This window comes from Microtus ochrogaster (assembly GCF_000317375.1).
Source record: "Microtus ochrogaster isolate Prairie Vole_2 chromosome 14 unlocalized genomic scaffold, MicOch1.0 chr14_random_3, whole genome shotgun sequence".
Classification (NCBI taxonomy): domain Eukaryota; kingdom Metazoa; phylum Chordata; class Mammalia; order Rodentia; family Cricetidae; genus Microtus; species Microtus ochrogaster.
Window position 1 is genome coordinate 1,003,906 of NW_004949098.1, and position 13,164 is coordinate 1,017,069.

At 48.2% G+C, this 13,164-nt stretch overlaps 1 protein-coding gene across 1 annotated transcript in view; it reads left to right on the forward strand.

Moving 5' to 3' along the window:
* The window catches only part of Hk2 (hexokinase 2), a 52,856-nt gene that overhangs the window by 19,578 nt on the left and 20,114 nt on the right, over positions 1–13,164 (forward strand). The window contains exon 3 of the mRNA XM_005364697.3: positions 9,623–9,768. Within this exon, the coding sequence (XP_005364754.1) occupies positions 9,623–9,768 (146 nt within the window). The remainder of the gene's footprint in view (positions 1–9,622; positions 9,769–13,164) is intronic.

Sequence of the window (13,164 nt, forward strand, 5' to 3'; positions counted from 1 at the left end):
ATGCAGGGTCCGTGGCCAGTCCACTTGCAGTTCCCCAGGCCATGCAGGGTCCGTGGCCAGTCCACTTGCAGTTCCCCAGGCTATGCAGGGTCCGGGCAGTGAAGGCTGCTCTGTGTTTGTATCGGATCTTGTTGTGTCCTTGAGGAAAACCTTTTGAGAATCTCTGAGATCTGGTTTAATTTGTACAATTCCTAAAATAAGTATATTTGCTGAAGCCTTTTGACCCAGCCTGACCCCAGCAGTGAGCATGAGTTCAGGGTCATTGTCTGAATGAATGTGGGTCTTTTCCAGGCCTGCAAGGAGCCCCTTGAAGTGTTGGGCGGGGGGGCTGGGAGTTCTGCAGTGCTGTGCCCTCTAGATTGGTATGTTTACCAGTCCTCATTCTGATGGGAAACTGGGCCCCTATCTATGGTTCAGTGTGACCTTCTGATGAATGGATTGACTTCTGAAGGACAGAAGTATTTTGCTAAGAAACTGAAGTACATTTTATGAGCTAGGGACTAATCCTGAGCGTCTACACGTGTTAAGATTTATTTATTTTTTAGCTGGACGATATTGGTGCATGCCTTTAATCCCAGCACTTGGGAGGCAGAGGCAGGTGGATCTCTGAGTTCGAGGCTAGCCTGATCTACAAGAGCAAGTTCCAGGACAGGCTCCAAAGCTACAGAGAAACCCTGTCTCGAAAAATGGAAAAAAAAAAGTCTTTATTTTTGTGTGTATGAGTGTTGTGTTTGCATCCCTGTCTGCCATGTGCTCTGTCGGGAGGTCAGAAGAGGGCACTGGGTCCACAGGAACTGGGATTACAGAGTGCGCCATCGAGTGGGCACTGAACACTGATCCTCTAGAAGAGAAGCAAGTGCTCAGCATGCTGAGCCACCTCTAACTCCAATTTGTTTAATTAAACAAAAATTCTATAAGGTATGTTTTTATTTGTTTATTTTCATGTATGTTTATTTAGTGTTTGGGGGCACTTGAGTGAGCATCGAGGACAACTTGCTGGAGTAGGTTCTCTCCTACCATACGGGTCCTGGGGATGGAACTTGGGTTGTCACGCTTGGCAACAAGTAAAGTACCTTTACCGTCAGAGCCATCTCACCAGCCCCTAAAAGATTTTTATCCTCGTTTTTAGAATATGAGGTTTTGATGGTCAAATCCTTTGCCCAATTTCACACCACTAATGACAGGCTGAGGCAGGAACCAAACATGAATAGGCCAGAGTTACCAGGTGTGTGTGTGTGTGTCTGTGTGTGTGTGTGTGTCTGTGTGTGTGTGTGTAGCAAGTGCTCAACTCAAGCTTTTGAAATAAGATTGTGCTGGTGGTTTAGGTGGCATGACAGACAGGTGACAAGTGGTGTATTGGACAACTTAACTCTGTTCCTTGAGTAAGCTCCGGTGTTCCTAGCCATGTTGTTTATAATATAATGCCACCATATTGAAAACGTATCTTTGCCTGAAGGAACAATGCATAACATTTACTTTATGCAAATGAGCCTGCCTACTACAGAGCTCACAACATAATGAGTTGCCGGAAGACACATAACCCCCTAGTCACTGGATACAAATAAAACGCAAATGCTTCAAAGCATCCTTGCACGAGGTATGGTCACATCTACCCTGAAGTCACTGAGACAGAAACTGTACTGTGTGTACTGGATAACAGATAGTCCCGTGATAAGGCTCTCTCAGCCTCAGTGATAGGTACTCCAGAAAAGGAAAGCTGATTTGCAGAGCAAGCAGGTGGTAGGCCAGCTCAGCGCCAATGCCCAGCCCTGAAGGACACCCCCAATGACACGCTTTATTCTCCGTGTACCTCCCACGTGCCTAGCACAACAATGCTTCATTCTTCTTTTGGGAACCCCGGTTCAGCCGGATCCACAAAGTCCTCTCCATGGTCCCTCATCTGTGAGGCCGTGGTGTGCCACGCTCCCGTGTCCTGCCTTTGAAGAGTGAAAATTGTCCTCGGGGAGATAACGCTTACGCAGATGAGACAATTAGAGAGTGATACCAGGCCATATAGTGCAAGCACAGGCTGCGATAAGGGGAGACCGGCTTGGCGATAGGCTGGGTGGAAGCTGCTGGAGCCCCTTATCTTGGTTGCTGTGTATTATACCAACATCCATGCCGCAGAGGCCTGAGTCAACAGCAGGCGCACAAGCCAGTTAATAAGTGGGTTTCTGTGGTGCCGCCAATCTCAGCAAAGATTGTGCTGATAGCTTCTATAGTGGGTGGTATTTACATATGTTGGGTACTGGGTCAAACACCTGGTCATTTGTTGTATATTGATTTTTTTGTTGTTATTGTTGTCGTTTTTTTAGATAGGGCCATATATAGCCCGTGTATAGCAGTCCGCAGAGGCCGCTGGTGTTGGGTACTATAGGACAGGCTGGGGCAGGTCCCTTTCTGGGAGTGTAGAATTTGTTATAAGGCCGGCTCAGAAACTGAATGTAGACGTCTCCTTGGGGACCGAGTGAGGAACCTTGGAAGTTCATGGCTAGATGAACTGGTGGCCAGGAATGGTCCTGTGTTTCGTGAAGCCGATGCAATCCAGTTGTCTAGGTTTCCCAGCTTCACCACTTAATCCCATTACCTGTCTTCCTGTCCAGTGCCGGAGACTGACCCCTTATTTGGCCCTAGAATGCCGCCCCCGCTGCTGCTTGGCTGGGCTGCCCATCCTCTGCAGTGTTTCTCACACTCCATCCTTGCGACAACACGATTGACCTGTTTGGGAACAAGGGTCTTTGACAATGACATTTGCGAGATCCTGGCAGCCCAGGATGAGCTCTGCTGTAACTGCTTTCTCCATGACATATTTTGGCATTATATAGTTATTATATAGTTATACCAGACCCGTGTCCTGACATGCTGACACCTAGCCATGCCATGAACTTCACTTGTGCTCACCCATTTTCTCCATCTGGCAGCTTCGTACTAAGTCTTGTTGCCTGTGCCTGAACGGTGTCCTTGTATGGGCAGAATTGATCATCTCTGTACCATGACCCTTTCTCCTGGTTGAGCTGCAGTCAGAGGCAGTCTGGGTTCCAATCAGAACAATTGTGGAGCTCTGAGGAGCTGTCTTCAGTGCTCACTGTTGATGTCAGGGAAATGCTTGATCCACAGACTCATGATGGAGTCAGGGTTTTTTTCCTCACTTCAGTACCAGCAGCCTATAGGCACAGGGGCGGGGCAATGGTTAGAAGGCACAGTTTGCTCTAACACGAGACACACGCTCTCGCTCTCTCTTTTTTGAAGTTTCATTTTGTGTTTATTTCTAAGACCAAGCAGCCCTGGCCGGTATATGCTATGTAGACCAGGCTGGTCTTGAACTCAAAGTAATTGTGTGTGGGTGCTGGGAACCAAACTCAAGCCCTTTGAAAGAACAGCACATGCCCTTAACCTCTGAGTCATCTCTCTAACCCCCAGGTTTTTGTTTTTCAACTTTCAAAATAAGTTTTAATCATACGCTCTATATACAAGTTACTGGCCAGCCATTTTAATAAAGTGAAAAGTCGAAAACACAAAGTTGATGCCTTTTAATGATTGTCCATTGCCCCACATCTGTGACAAAGAGAAGGGGGGGGTGTCTAGAAACAGACTGTTGAAGAGGGGCGGGGTCCAGTGCGAAGCTGGGGCCTGAGTGATCACCCACCATCACTAAAGTAGTGACTTTCAGCTCGGTACCATGGCTCATCCCTGTACTTACAGCACTCTGGGGCTTGGGGGAGGAGCCAAAGCAGGAGGATTGCGTGATTTTGAGGCCAGCCTGGGCTACAGAGTGAGCTCTCCTATAATCAAACTCAAAACAAAGGCCGGCGAGATGGCTCGATGGGTAAAGGTAACTCAACAACCTGAGTTTGGTTCCAGGGGCCAGCACGGTGAAGGAGCGACAGACATTTGTCCTAAAGGCTACATCCACATATATAAATACGTGTAAATCAAAACCAAGCAAATACTTTATTAATTGACCCCACCTCTATTTAGAGAATGTATCGCAGTTCTAAATTTAATTGAATGAAATCTTATGGTGCATAAACCCACAGAAGAAACAGAACCAGTGAGAAGAAATAAAACTGGAGATGGGGTCGAGTGAGCTACTATTTGGTCTCTCCCTCACCCTTGCTACAGGCAGGCCTTGCCACTTTGAAGCGTGCCTAGGACCGTGGGAGCTGAGTGGGAGCCCCCTTATTTAGAAGGGGCTCCCAGAACCCACCATTTCTAAGTAGCCCGTTTAATCACCTGCTGTTGGGGCTTAGGAGCCACGCGCCAGCCCCACCCCTGACCAAGGACACCGCGGCTTCGAAACATGAGGCCAATCGCCTTTTTATTGCAAGGCACTCTTACAGAGCTCTGACTGGGCCTTCTGTGCCGTGTGCCCGACGGGAGAAGCAGGTGGCGATCTATTTTAATTAGTGGCAAGTACCTAATGGTTGAAAATAGACCCTGCTGGGACATTCAACTGGCCCCTGTCCCTCAACCTTAAAAACAAAATAAAACAAAGCAAGAACCCAGACGTCAGTGGGTACCAGGTCACCTGGGAGAAGTTTTTAAACAACCCTGGAGTGATGAATGGCCCAAATCAATTACGGATGCCATGGTACCTAAGGTGACATGGTTTCACCTGTTTCAGATGGCTAGCCAACTGCCATTTCAGTGCCTGGCCTTCCCAGTGACAAGTGAGTTCCCAGGAGAAGCTGGAACCCTTTATCTCACTGACCTTATGGATCTAATAAGAGTCAAACCGAAAGTGGGCTGCTGGTTATGTGGGCTGGGAAGTGAGTCAGCCAACAAGAGGCTGGACGGAGCAGCTTCGACCTTCTCCCACCGGGCAGTTGGATGGAGGGGGCACCACCCTTCCCCTCTGTCGCCAGTACCTGGCTGTGGGTGGAACTTATTTTCTGGTTTATATTTTATGTATTATATGTGTGGGTGTTTTTAAATGAAGAGCATTGGGCTAGAGAGATAGCTCAGAGGTTAAGTGCACTGGATGTTCTTCCGGAGGTCCTGCGTTCAATTCCCAGCATCCACATGGTGGCTCACAGCCATCTGTAATGAGATCTGATGCCCTCTTCTGGCCTGCAGGCAAACATGCAAGCAGAAAACCGTATACATAATTTAAAAACAAAACAAAAAACCAGACAGCATCTTCCTCAGAGAGGCCTAGAGTGTCCTGTGAGGTGGGTACAGAGTGTGTTGGTATGGTACAAGAGAGTACTGGTTTACTCTGTGCATAGACAGGTAACCCCACATCAGCCAGCTTCTGCAGGTCCTGCTGTAGGGAAGGGCCTACTGCTCCTCACCGTCTCACTTGCCTTCATCCCTCCACTCAGTATGGAAGATCTAGCCTCCAGCGGATCGGCTGGGCTCCTGGTAGAGATGGCGGAATCCTTGTTTCTCCTTCTTGCTACTCTATGGCTTCCAGGAATGAGAGTCACAAAAGAGGAGGGTGTGGGCCTAAAGAACAGGCACAGGTTTTAGAGTTGGAAGCCTTGGCATCAAACCCTACTTCTCTTTCACCCTTTTGTGACCTTAACCAAATGACTCAATTTTAGAGGCATCACTTCCTGACACACAGCTCAACTCGGTGCTGTTGCCTCCAGGTTTTATACTCTTGGCATTGTAAGTGAAGAATTCCCTATTTGAGGGTTTATAGCTTTCCAGTAAGCAGCCTTGTTACTCATCGTCGAAAAATCCTTTGGCTAGGCAGCTCTGGACCTGAATATTGGCTGTGATCAAGGGCATCTGCCACTAACTTCTCCCAGCATATTCAATGTTTTATTACACTTGTTTGGTGTGTGTGTGCACCTGTGTGTTCTGGAATGCACATGCGTGTGCAAGTGCCACAGAGTGAATATGGGGGTCAGAGGAGAGCTTGCAAGAATGCGTTCTCTCTTTCCGTCATGAGGGTTCCAGGAATCAAACTCGGGCTGTCTGGCTTGGTGGCAGTCACCTTCACTTAGTAAGCCAACTCATCAGCTCTCATATTTTATTTTTTAAAAAGTAAAAGTTAAGATCCAGTGATAACAGCTTGCTTAACAGTATGAGAAGTCACTGGACCAGATCTCATAAAACCCTTGTAGTTGCCAGTCAAACGTCTTTGTAAAGAAGTGTGAGCCATTAGTGAATGAATTCAACGTGAGGTAGTGTTGTGTGCACTAAGTCACCTCAGAAACCAGCTGCAGTTACTAGGTATTCTCTGGAGAGCCTATTGGGCTTTTTTGCTAGTAGTTTTTTAAAAGTGTATTAGGCATTATTTTAAATTTTATTTTATTTTGAGATAGAGTCTTTGTAATCCTGTCCCAGAGTGCACTATTTAGACCAGGCAGTCCTCAAACTCACAAGAGATCTGCCTGCCTCTACCTCCAGATTAAAGTTCTGCATCATTATGCCTGTCTTAAAATTTATTTTTATTCGTATGTATGTGTGTGTGTGTGTGTGTGTGTGTGTGTGTGTATGTATGTATGCCTGCTTGTATTCCTGTGCGCCATGTAAATGCAGTGCCTGTGGATACTAGAAGAGGTGTCTGGTCCTTTAGAACAGGAGTTTCAGATGGTGGGGAGCAACCCAATGTGGGTGCTGGAAGCCAGCCTCAAGTTTTCTGGGAGATCAGTGCTCTGTCATAACCCACAAGCCATCTCTTCAACCCTGGTTGTGATTTCTTAAGCAATCTCTTCCCCCATTGCACTGAAACTCAGTTTGTACCTGTAGTGGCATTTCAAATGTATTTTAGTAAATAAAGACTGCCTGACGATCTGAGAGTAAAACAGCCCCACTGGTCAGCCTTACAGACCAGATTCTATCTCATTCTGAGATTCCTGGAGGCAGGATCGCTATTTCGGACTGAGGTCGAGGTAAGAGCCTCGAGGTAAGTAACTGGCTGCTTTGCTTTTCAGATCTTCATGTTGAACCCCAGTTTCTGACCCTGAGTTTTATTATGTTTCATGTAGCTGAGACTAACTCTGGTTCCCCTCTTAAGTATTGGGTTTACAGGAGTATATCACCATGCTGGGCGAGGAAACCCGCTCTTGGTGTGTTCCTTGCATCAGAACCTTCCTCCTTCCCTGCCATAATCCCACTGATGTGTTTGCCCTTCACACTCACAGCCCGTCCCATGCTCCCATGAACGCTATTCTGGGATGCTGGAATGTCTTGGAAGGATCCCCGTGGAGGTAGGGCTTGAGCTATAACTAGTAGTGCTCAGAGTGACCAAGAAGAGTTAGGAGAAGAACTTTCAGACCAAGGAAGGATAATGAAGGATAACAAGGACCCTGACACTTTCCTGATGGCTGTGTGTCCATACATTCATATATAACCTAGTCCGTATTTCATCAAAACCTCATGAGCGCTGTGGGAAGTCAGCAGTATAAGCTGTGAGGAACATACCCAGATGGCCCCATGCAGTGCCCAGGCCACTGCTGAGCCAGAATTCGTGAATCCTGGTCACCATGTATAAAGTTTGTCACTTAGTCTCTGCCCTGTGGGGAATGGTCATGAGCCATACAGAGATTGGGTCCCTCTGTTGCCCTTTGGGGTCATCATGTGGCTTCTGGAGTCACTGCTTCATGCTCTGAACTGAGAGAGGATCCAGTCCTTGGTCATGAGTGTGTGAGGAGCATGTGCTGAAGAGAGGAGAGGAGAGCAGAGGAGAGGGGTGTGTTCTGAAAGAATGGTGAGTGTCCCTCTTTAGTCTATCAGAAAATACAGCTGAATCACATTCCTGATGGAGCCATGCCGGGCTGAATCCAGCTGGGCCGGTCTTCATAACCGACCGTCCCCCACGGTCACTGATTCAGCGGATCGTGTGTATCCCAGACCTCAAAGTGCTGATGAGGCAGCTCACCCTTCATTTTCTCTTTCATCCCCCTGACAACCACCACATAGTGTTTCCTAGACTCTGGCTCAGGCCCCATGGCTGGTGGTGGTTCAGTACTTGAGTGTCTAGAAAAGTCATCTGAGGCCACGAGGAGGGGGTGGAAGAATGCCCCCCCCCACAACCAGACAAGGCTGGCATTGCTTTAGTAAGCCAAAGGAATTGGCACCTAGTGCGAGCAGTGTGGCGATGCCCTCTGAAGCCCAGTAGTGAATGGAAAATTGGTACCTGTAGGAAGAATGCTGAAATCTCCAGCATTGACTCCAGTGGCTTTCCCCAAAAAGGTGTCTGTCATCTCTTACCATATGGGGTCTGGGAGACTTGTCCCAATAGGTGTGAGACCAACTTTGCCACGAGCCTGGTGCTTACTGTGTCTTTTAAGATCTTGCTGTAGTTCTGGATGATTCAAGAACATTACCTAATTCTCTCAAAACAATCGTGGGAGGTGTGATGCTCCTATTTTACAGAACAGAGGCCAAGGAACCAAATTCTGTGTGCCTGAGTAAAAGAGGCTTTAAGCTAAAAAGTAGCCAGGCATGGCTTCTCACATGTGATGTGAGTTTCACTAGCTCTGCACCAGACAGACCGTGTGTGTGTGTGTGTGTGTGTGTGTGTGTGTGTGTGTGAGAGAGAGAGAGAGAGAGAGAGAGAGAGAGAGAGTCCTGAGGAGTCTCAGGTGGCTGACACTTACCCCAAGCTACTACTTTTCGGCTTTGCATTTTAGGGACTATAGACATTGTATTCAGGGAGCTGCTAAGATGTGGCTATTCTGGGGGGAAGGGGGTAGCCATTTGCGGGAGGGAGGCAAGGTGCTTAGGGAGCCCAGGGAACCTGGGCACAGACGAAATTCTTTAGTTTATTTAGTCAGAACATGTCTTTGACCCTCCCAGCCAGACAAGATCAGTGTTGACCAGCACATTAAGTGAGTCTCCCCTCCGCCACCGAGAACAAACCCTATCCCTGCAGAGGAGGTGAGTCTGGGAGCCAGAAGGTGAGGCAGGTGGCCGGGAGAGGCTACCGTGGAGTGAGCGCTCTCTCATCTGGCTCTCCTGTGGCCTCCAGACTTCTTCTGCACTTTCATGCTGTGCCCGCTGCCCTGTGCCTCCCAGCAGCTGCCTGTGTCATTGACCATCTCTGGTGGGATAAAGCCTACAGGCCAAGCTGTTTTCTCAATGGACGTTCTTCTTCCCAAACAACTCCAGTTCTAAGTCACTGACAAGCCAACCAGGCAAGCAGGAATATGAAATTGTTTCATTGTTCGTGTGAATTGCAAAGATAAAAAGATATCTTATCATTAAGAAAACCAAACATAACTGGGCGGTGGTGGTGCACACCTTTAATACTAGCACTCAGGAGGCAGATGCATGCAGATGTCTGTGAGTTCGAGGCCAGCCTGGTCTACAGAGCGAGTTCCAGGATAGGCTCCAAAGCTACACAGAAAAACCCTGTCTTGGAAAAGGAAGGAAGGAAGGAAGGAAGGAAGGAAGGAAGGAATAAAGCCAAGCATGAAACTGGGTATGATGGGGCATACCCATAATCTTAGGGCTCTGGAGGCAAGCCTGGATTACTCTATGAGACTGTCTCAAAGAAAGAAAGAGACCAATGTGTCTGGAAAAAGTGAACCAATTGACCGCCCTCACGCATGAGTGACTGATGCTCATGGAGGACTCGAGGGTTGAAGTCTTGTCTGGTCTCCCGGAGGCCGTTTGCTCTTGTCTTTCCCCATATTGACAGTGGCCCCTCTTTTGTCTACAGAACATGGAGAGTTCCTGGCTCTGGACCTTGGAGGAACCAACTTCCGTGTGCTTCGAGTAAGGGTGACAGACAATGGCCTCCAGAGGGTGGAGATGGAGAACCAGATCTATGCCATCCCTGAGGACATCATGAGGGGCAGTGGAACCCAGGTACAGTCTTCTTATTGGGACAGCAGCTGAGCTACCAATACCCGTGGGACACCCTGCACCTTCTCCCACCACAAGACAGTCCCTAGGACATCCTGGATACTGTCCCAGCTGTAAGGTTTTCCAGGGGTAGAGCCCTGACTATCTCTGCCGTGTTCTGTGTCCAGAGGGCACTTGGCTGGGAGAGGTGGGACCCTCAGTTGGCTATGGGCTTCTTCCCCCAACCAGACCACTCCTGGGGAAAGCATGCTCATGGTGAGCTGAGGAAGCTAGGAGATATTTTCAGACCCTTGGTCTCTGGGCATAGCTCTGAGGCTATCCTGCATCCTTTGGCAGCTGAATACTTGGGGTTGTGGGCATTTTGGTTCTGCTGAGGGGGTCTCATGGCTGTTGTGTGGTGTCAGGAAGAACACTGCCTGCACAGTGGCAGGGTGTTTGCTTAAAAGATTAGGTCCTCTTTTTTTTTTTTTTTTTTTTTTTGGTTTTTCGAGACAGGGTTTCTCTGTGGTTTTGGAGCCTGTCCTGGAACTAGCTCTGTAGACCAGGCTGGTCTCGAACTCACAGAGATCCGTCTGCCTCTGCCTCCCGAGCTTGCTGTGTGATTCTGAGCAAATGTTAACACCTCACGGTGCCCCAGTCTGTAGAGAGAAATGGTGGGGTAATAGTTAGGTCCTGCGGCTGCTCAGAGGGCAGGGGTGTGGCTAGTGCCACAAGTGGCGGGCACACTGGTGTTTGCTGTTTCTCCATGGGAATTTTTCTCTTTTTCACATTCCTTCCTGGCCTCAGTCTCTGGCCAGCAATGGCGTTGTTCCCCTTCATGAAGAATGTGATCACTTTTTCTTCAGGTTGCTTGTCTCTCATTCTGGGCCCTGCTCCCAGATGATAAATATTTGAGAACCAAATAAGACAAAGTCAAAAACTGTACCAGAAGTTTGGCTGTGGTTGTGAGAAAGACTTTCAGTGTCCTAACAATGAGCTGGACGATTCTCCCATCTCCATAGATAGCTACTTACTCTTTAACCACACGAGGTGCCCAGGTACCCCATGGTCTTGGCAGCTTCCCCCCAGGAGCCTGGCTAGGGCTTGGGATGCGAAATGACAGTTGCACTGTGTCTGTCAACCTAGAAAGAATCTGTTTCAGGATCCAAGAAGTTAAAATTGACTTTGAAATCGCTCAGACTGGCAGAGCCAGATACTCAGCTGTAATCCTAGCTTCAAGAAGCTGAGCCTAGAGGATTGAGAAATGCAAAGCCAGTCTGGGCTATATATAGTGTGACATTGTTTCCAAATGAAAATAATTAAAACATGATATCTAATAAAAAAATTTCAAACTACTGAGTTAGAAGGCATGAAGAAAATCATTTCTATTCTTTTTTTTCTTTTTAGTTGTATTTATTTATTGTGTGTGTCATGTAAAGATCACAGGGCAATTTGTGGGAATCAAATAACTGTCGCTTGTCTTCTGGTCACTGACTTCCTGTTCAGAGCAATCTTGATAACCCCTTCCTCATCAGCCTTCTGCCACACCCCGCTGGGGTTTATGAGATGTAGCTCTTGGAAGAGGAGTGATCTGGTCCTCTGTCAATAAGAAGCAGGAAAAGCTTGGAGCACAGGCTGGCAGGCTTGTGCCCTTTGAGCCTTTTTTATGGCAGCAAAGTGTTGACTTTCCCAGCATCCTATCCTGATCCTCAGACAGCAGGAAGACTTAGTCTTCCAGTTCAAGGGAGCAATCGTCTCCTTTTCCTTCTAGAAAGCCTATAGGTGTTTGATCTTAACACCGACTCAGAACTCTTTGCAACACATTCGCCTGCCCTATTGCAAAGCCATGAGTCACCTGAAGCATGGCAAACTTATGTGACTGACAAGCCGGATTCAGTTTAACCTAATGACAGGCTCTGGAGAGGGAGCCCGGGGTTGGCTTCAAAATTCTCCATTCTCCTGTCTCAGCCCCCTGAGTGCAGGGACTTTTTTCTTGCTTTTTGTAAGAAAGGCAGAACAGTGGTCAGGGCTGGGAACTGGGCAGATATCTTGCTCCCCATCCTAGATAAAGGCTCCTCCAATCCCCATGATTGCTTGATTTTTCTATGACTTCTCTTTGGATAAAGATCCTCACTCTGAAGGCTGGGGCTGGAGCTGTGGCAGAGCGCACACACAGCATGCACGAGGTCTTAGTTCTGTCTTCAGCACTGGGGAAAAGTGTACAAACGAGCATCGGAATAGGGTTCTATGAATGTGTTTAATATGCCCCATATTTGTTTTAGCATGGGCAGAGCTTGCTGCTCTCTCTCTCTGCCCTATCTGTATATTAAACTTTCAGCTAGCTCAAGGGAAGATGGCCTGTCTTTGCCTATGATCCTCTTGATGACAGGTTTGTCTGTGTGCTTGCCTTGGATTGGAGGTTCAAAGTTCAGCATCAAGTGTGGTTACCCTTGCTCAGAATGAGACAGATGGACAGGATCCACGTGGGAGTTCAGTGTGGGCAGGCTCCTCCTAGATTAGGCTGGCTTCCTTCCTGACTCCACACCTGCCCATCACCCCAGACATCAGGGAGCCAGTGGCCTTTTAACCCCCATCCCTTAAGGTGGAAATGTGGAAATCTGCTTCAGGATTCCACAGTGAACTTGTGGCTTGGTCTCCCAGAGGGGTGTGTGAAGGCTGGAGGATATCACAGAGTAGGCCCGCTTTCTCTCCATCATGTGGGTCCCAGGGATTGAACTCAGACCACATGCTGGGTGCCAAGTGCCTTAACTCTCTGAGCCATCTCACCAGCCCCTTTGCTTCCTTCTAGGAAGGAACATGTGTGTCCTCATTCTCCCGACTTTGCTTCCTTGGCTTTTAGATTTTTGCCACCTGGCCTCTTGGCCCTTGGAGTCTGTTCAGCCTCTTTGGCTTATGCTTCCTTTTTAGACCACATGGCCTCTGGCCTCGGTCTCTCAACATCTGGAGAGTTACCAGCTTCTCTTTGCTGAGTGGGTGAGGAGGGGCCTGCGTGGTGGTGAGCTCTAGCCTGCTGGAGGCCTGACTTGTCAGGAGCACAGCTCTGCGAGGCTCAGTGATGTGTGGGCCCCGCTCAGTGCTCTCACTTCCCTGGCTTTCATTCTGAAACCAGAAAACAGACATAGGTGCTCTGGGAAATGACTTAGTGGTTAAGAGCCATTGCTGCTTTATCAGGGGACAAGAGTGTGGACCCCAGAATCCACAGCGGGCCCCCCACAACCCCTGTAACTCTAGTTCTAAGGGATCACTCTCTTCTGACCGCCCGGGCAGACAAACACACATCTAGACACAGGAAATAAATTAGAATAAGATGAGCGACAGAACCAAAAATAACTTCTCTGAATTCTCTGAATTGCCCCCAGGAATTAGTTTTCTAAAAAATAACTTCTCTGAATTGCCCCC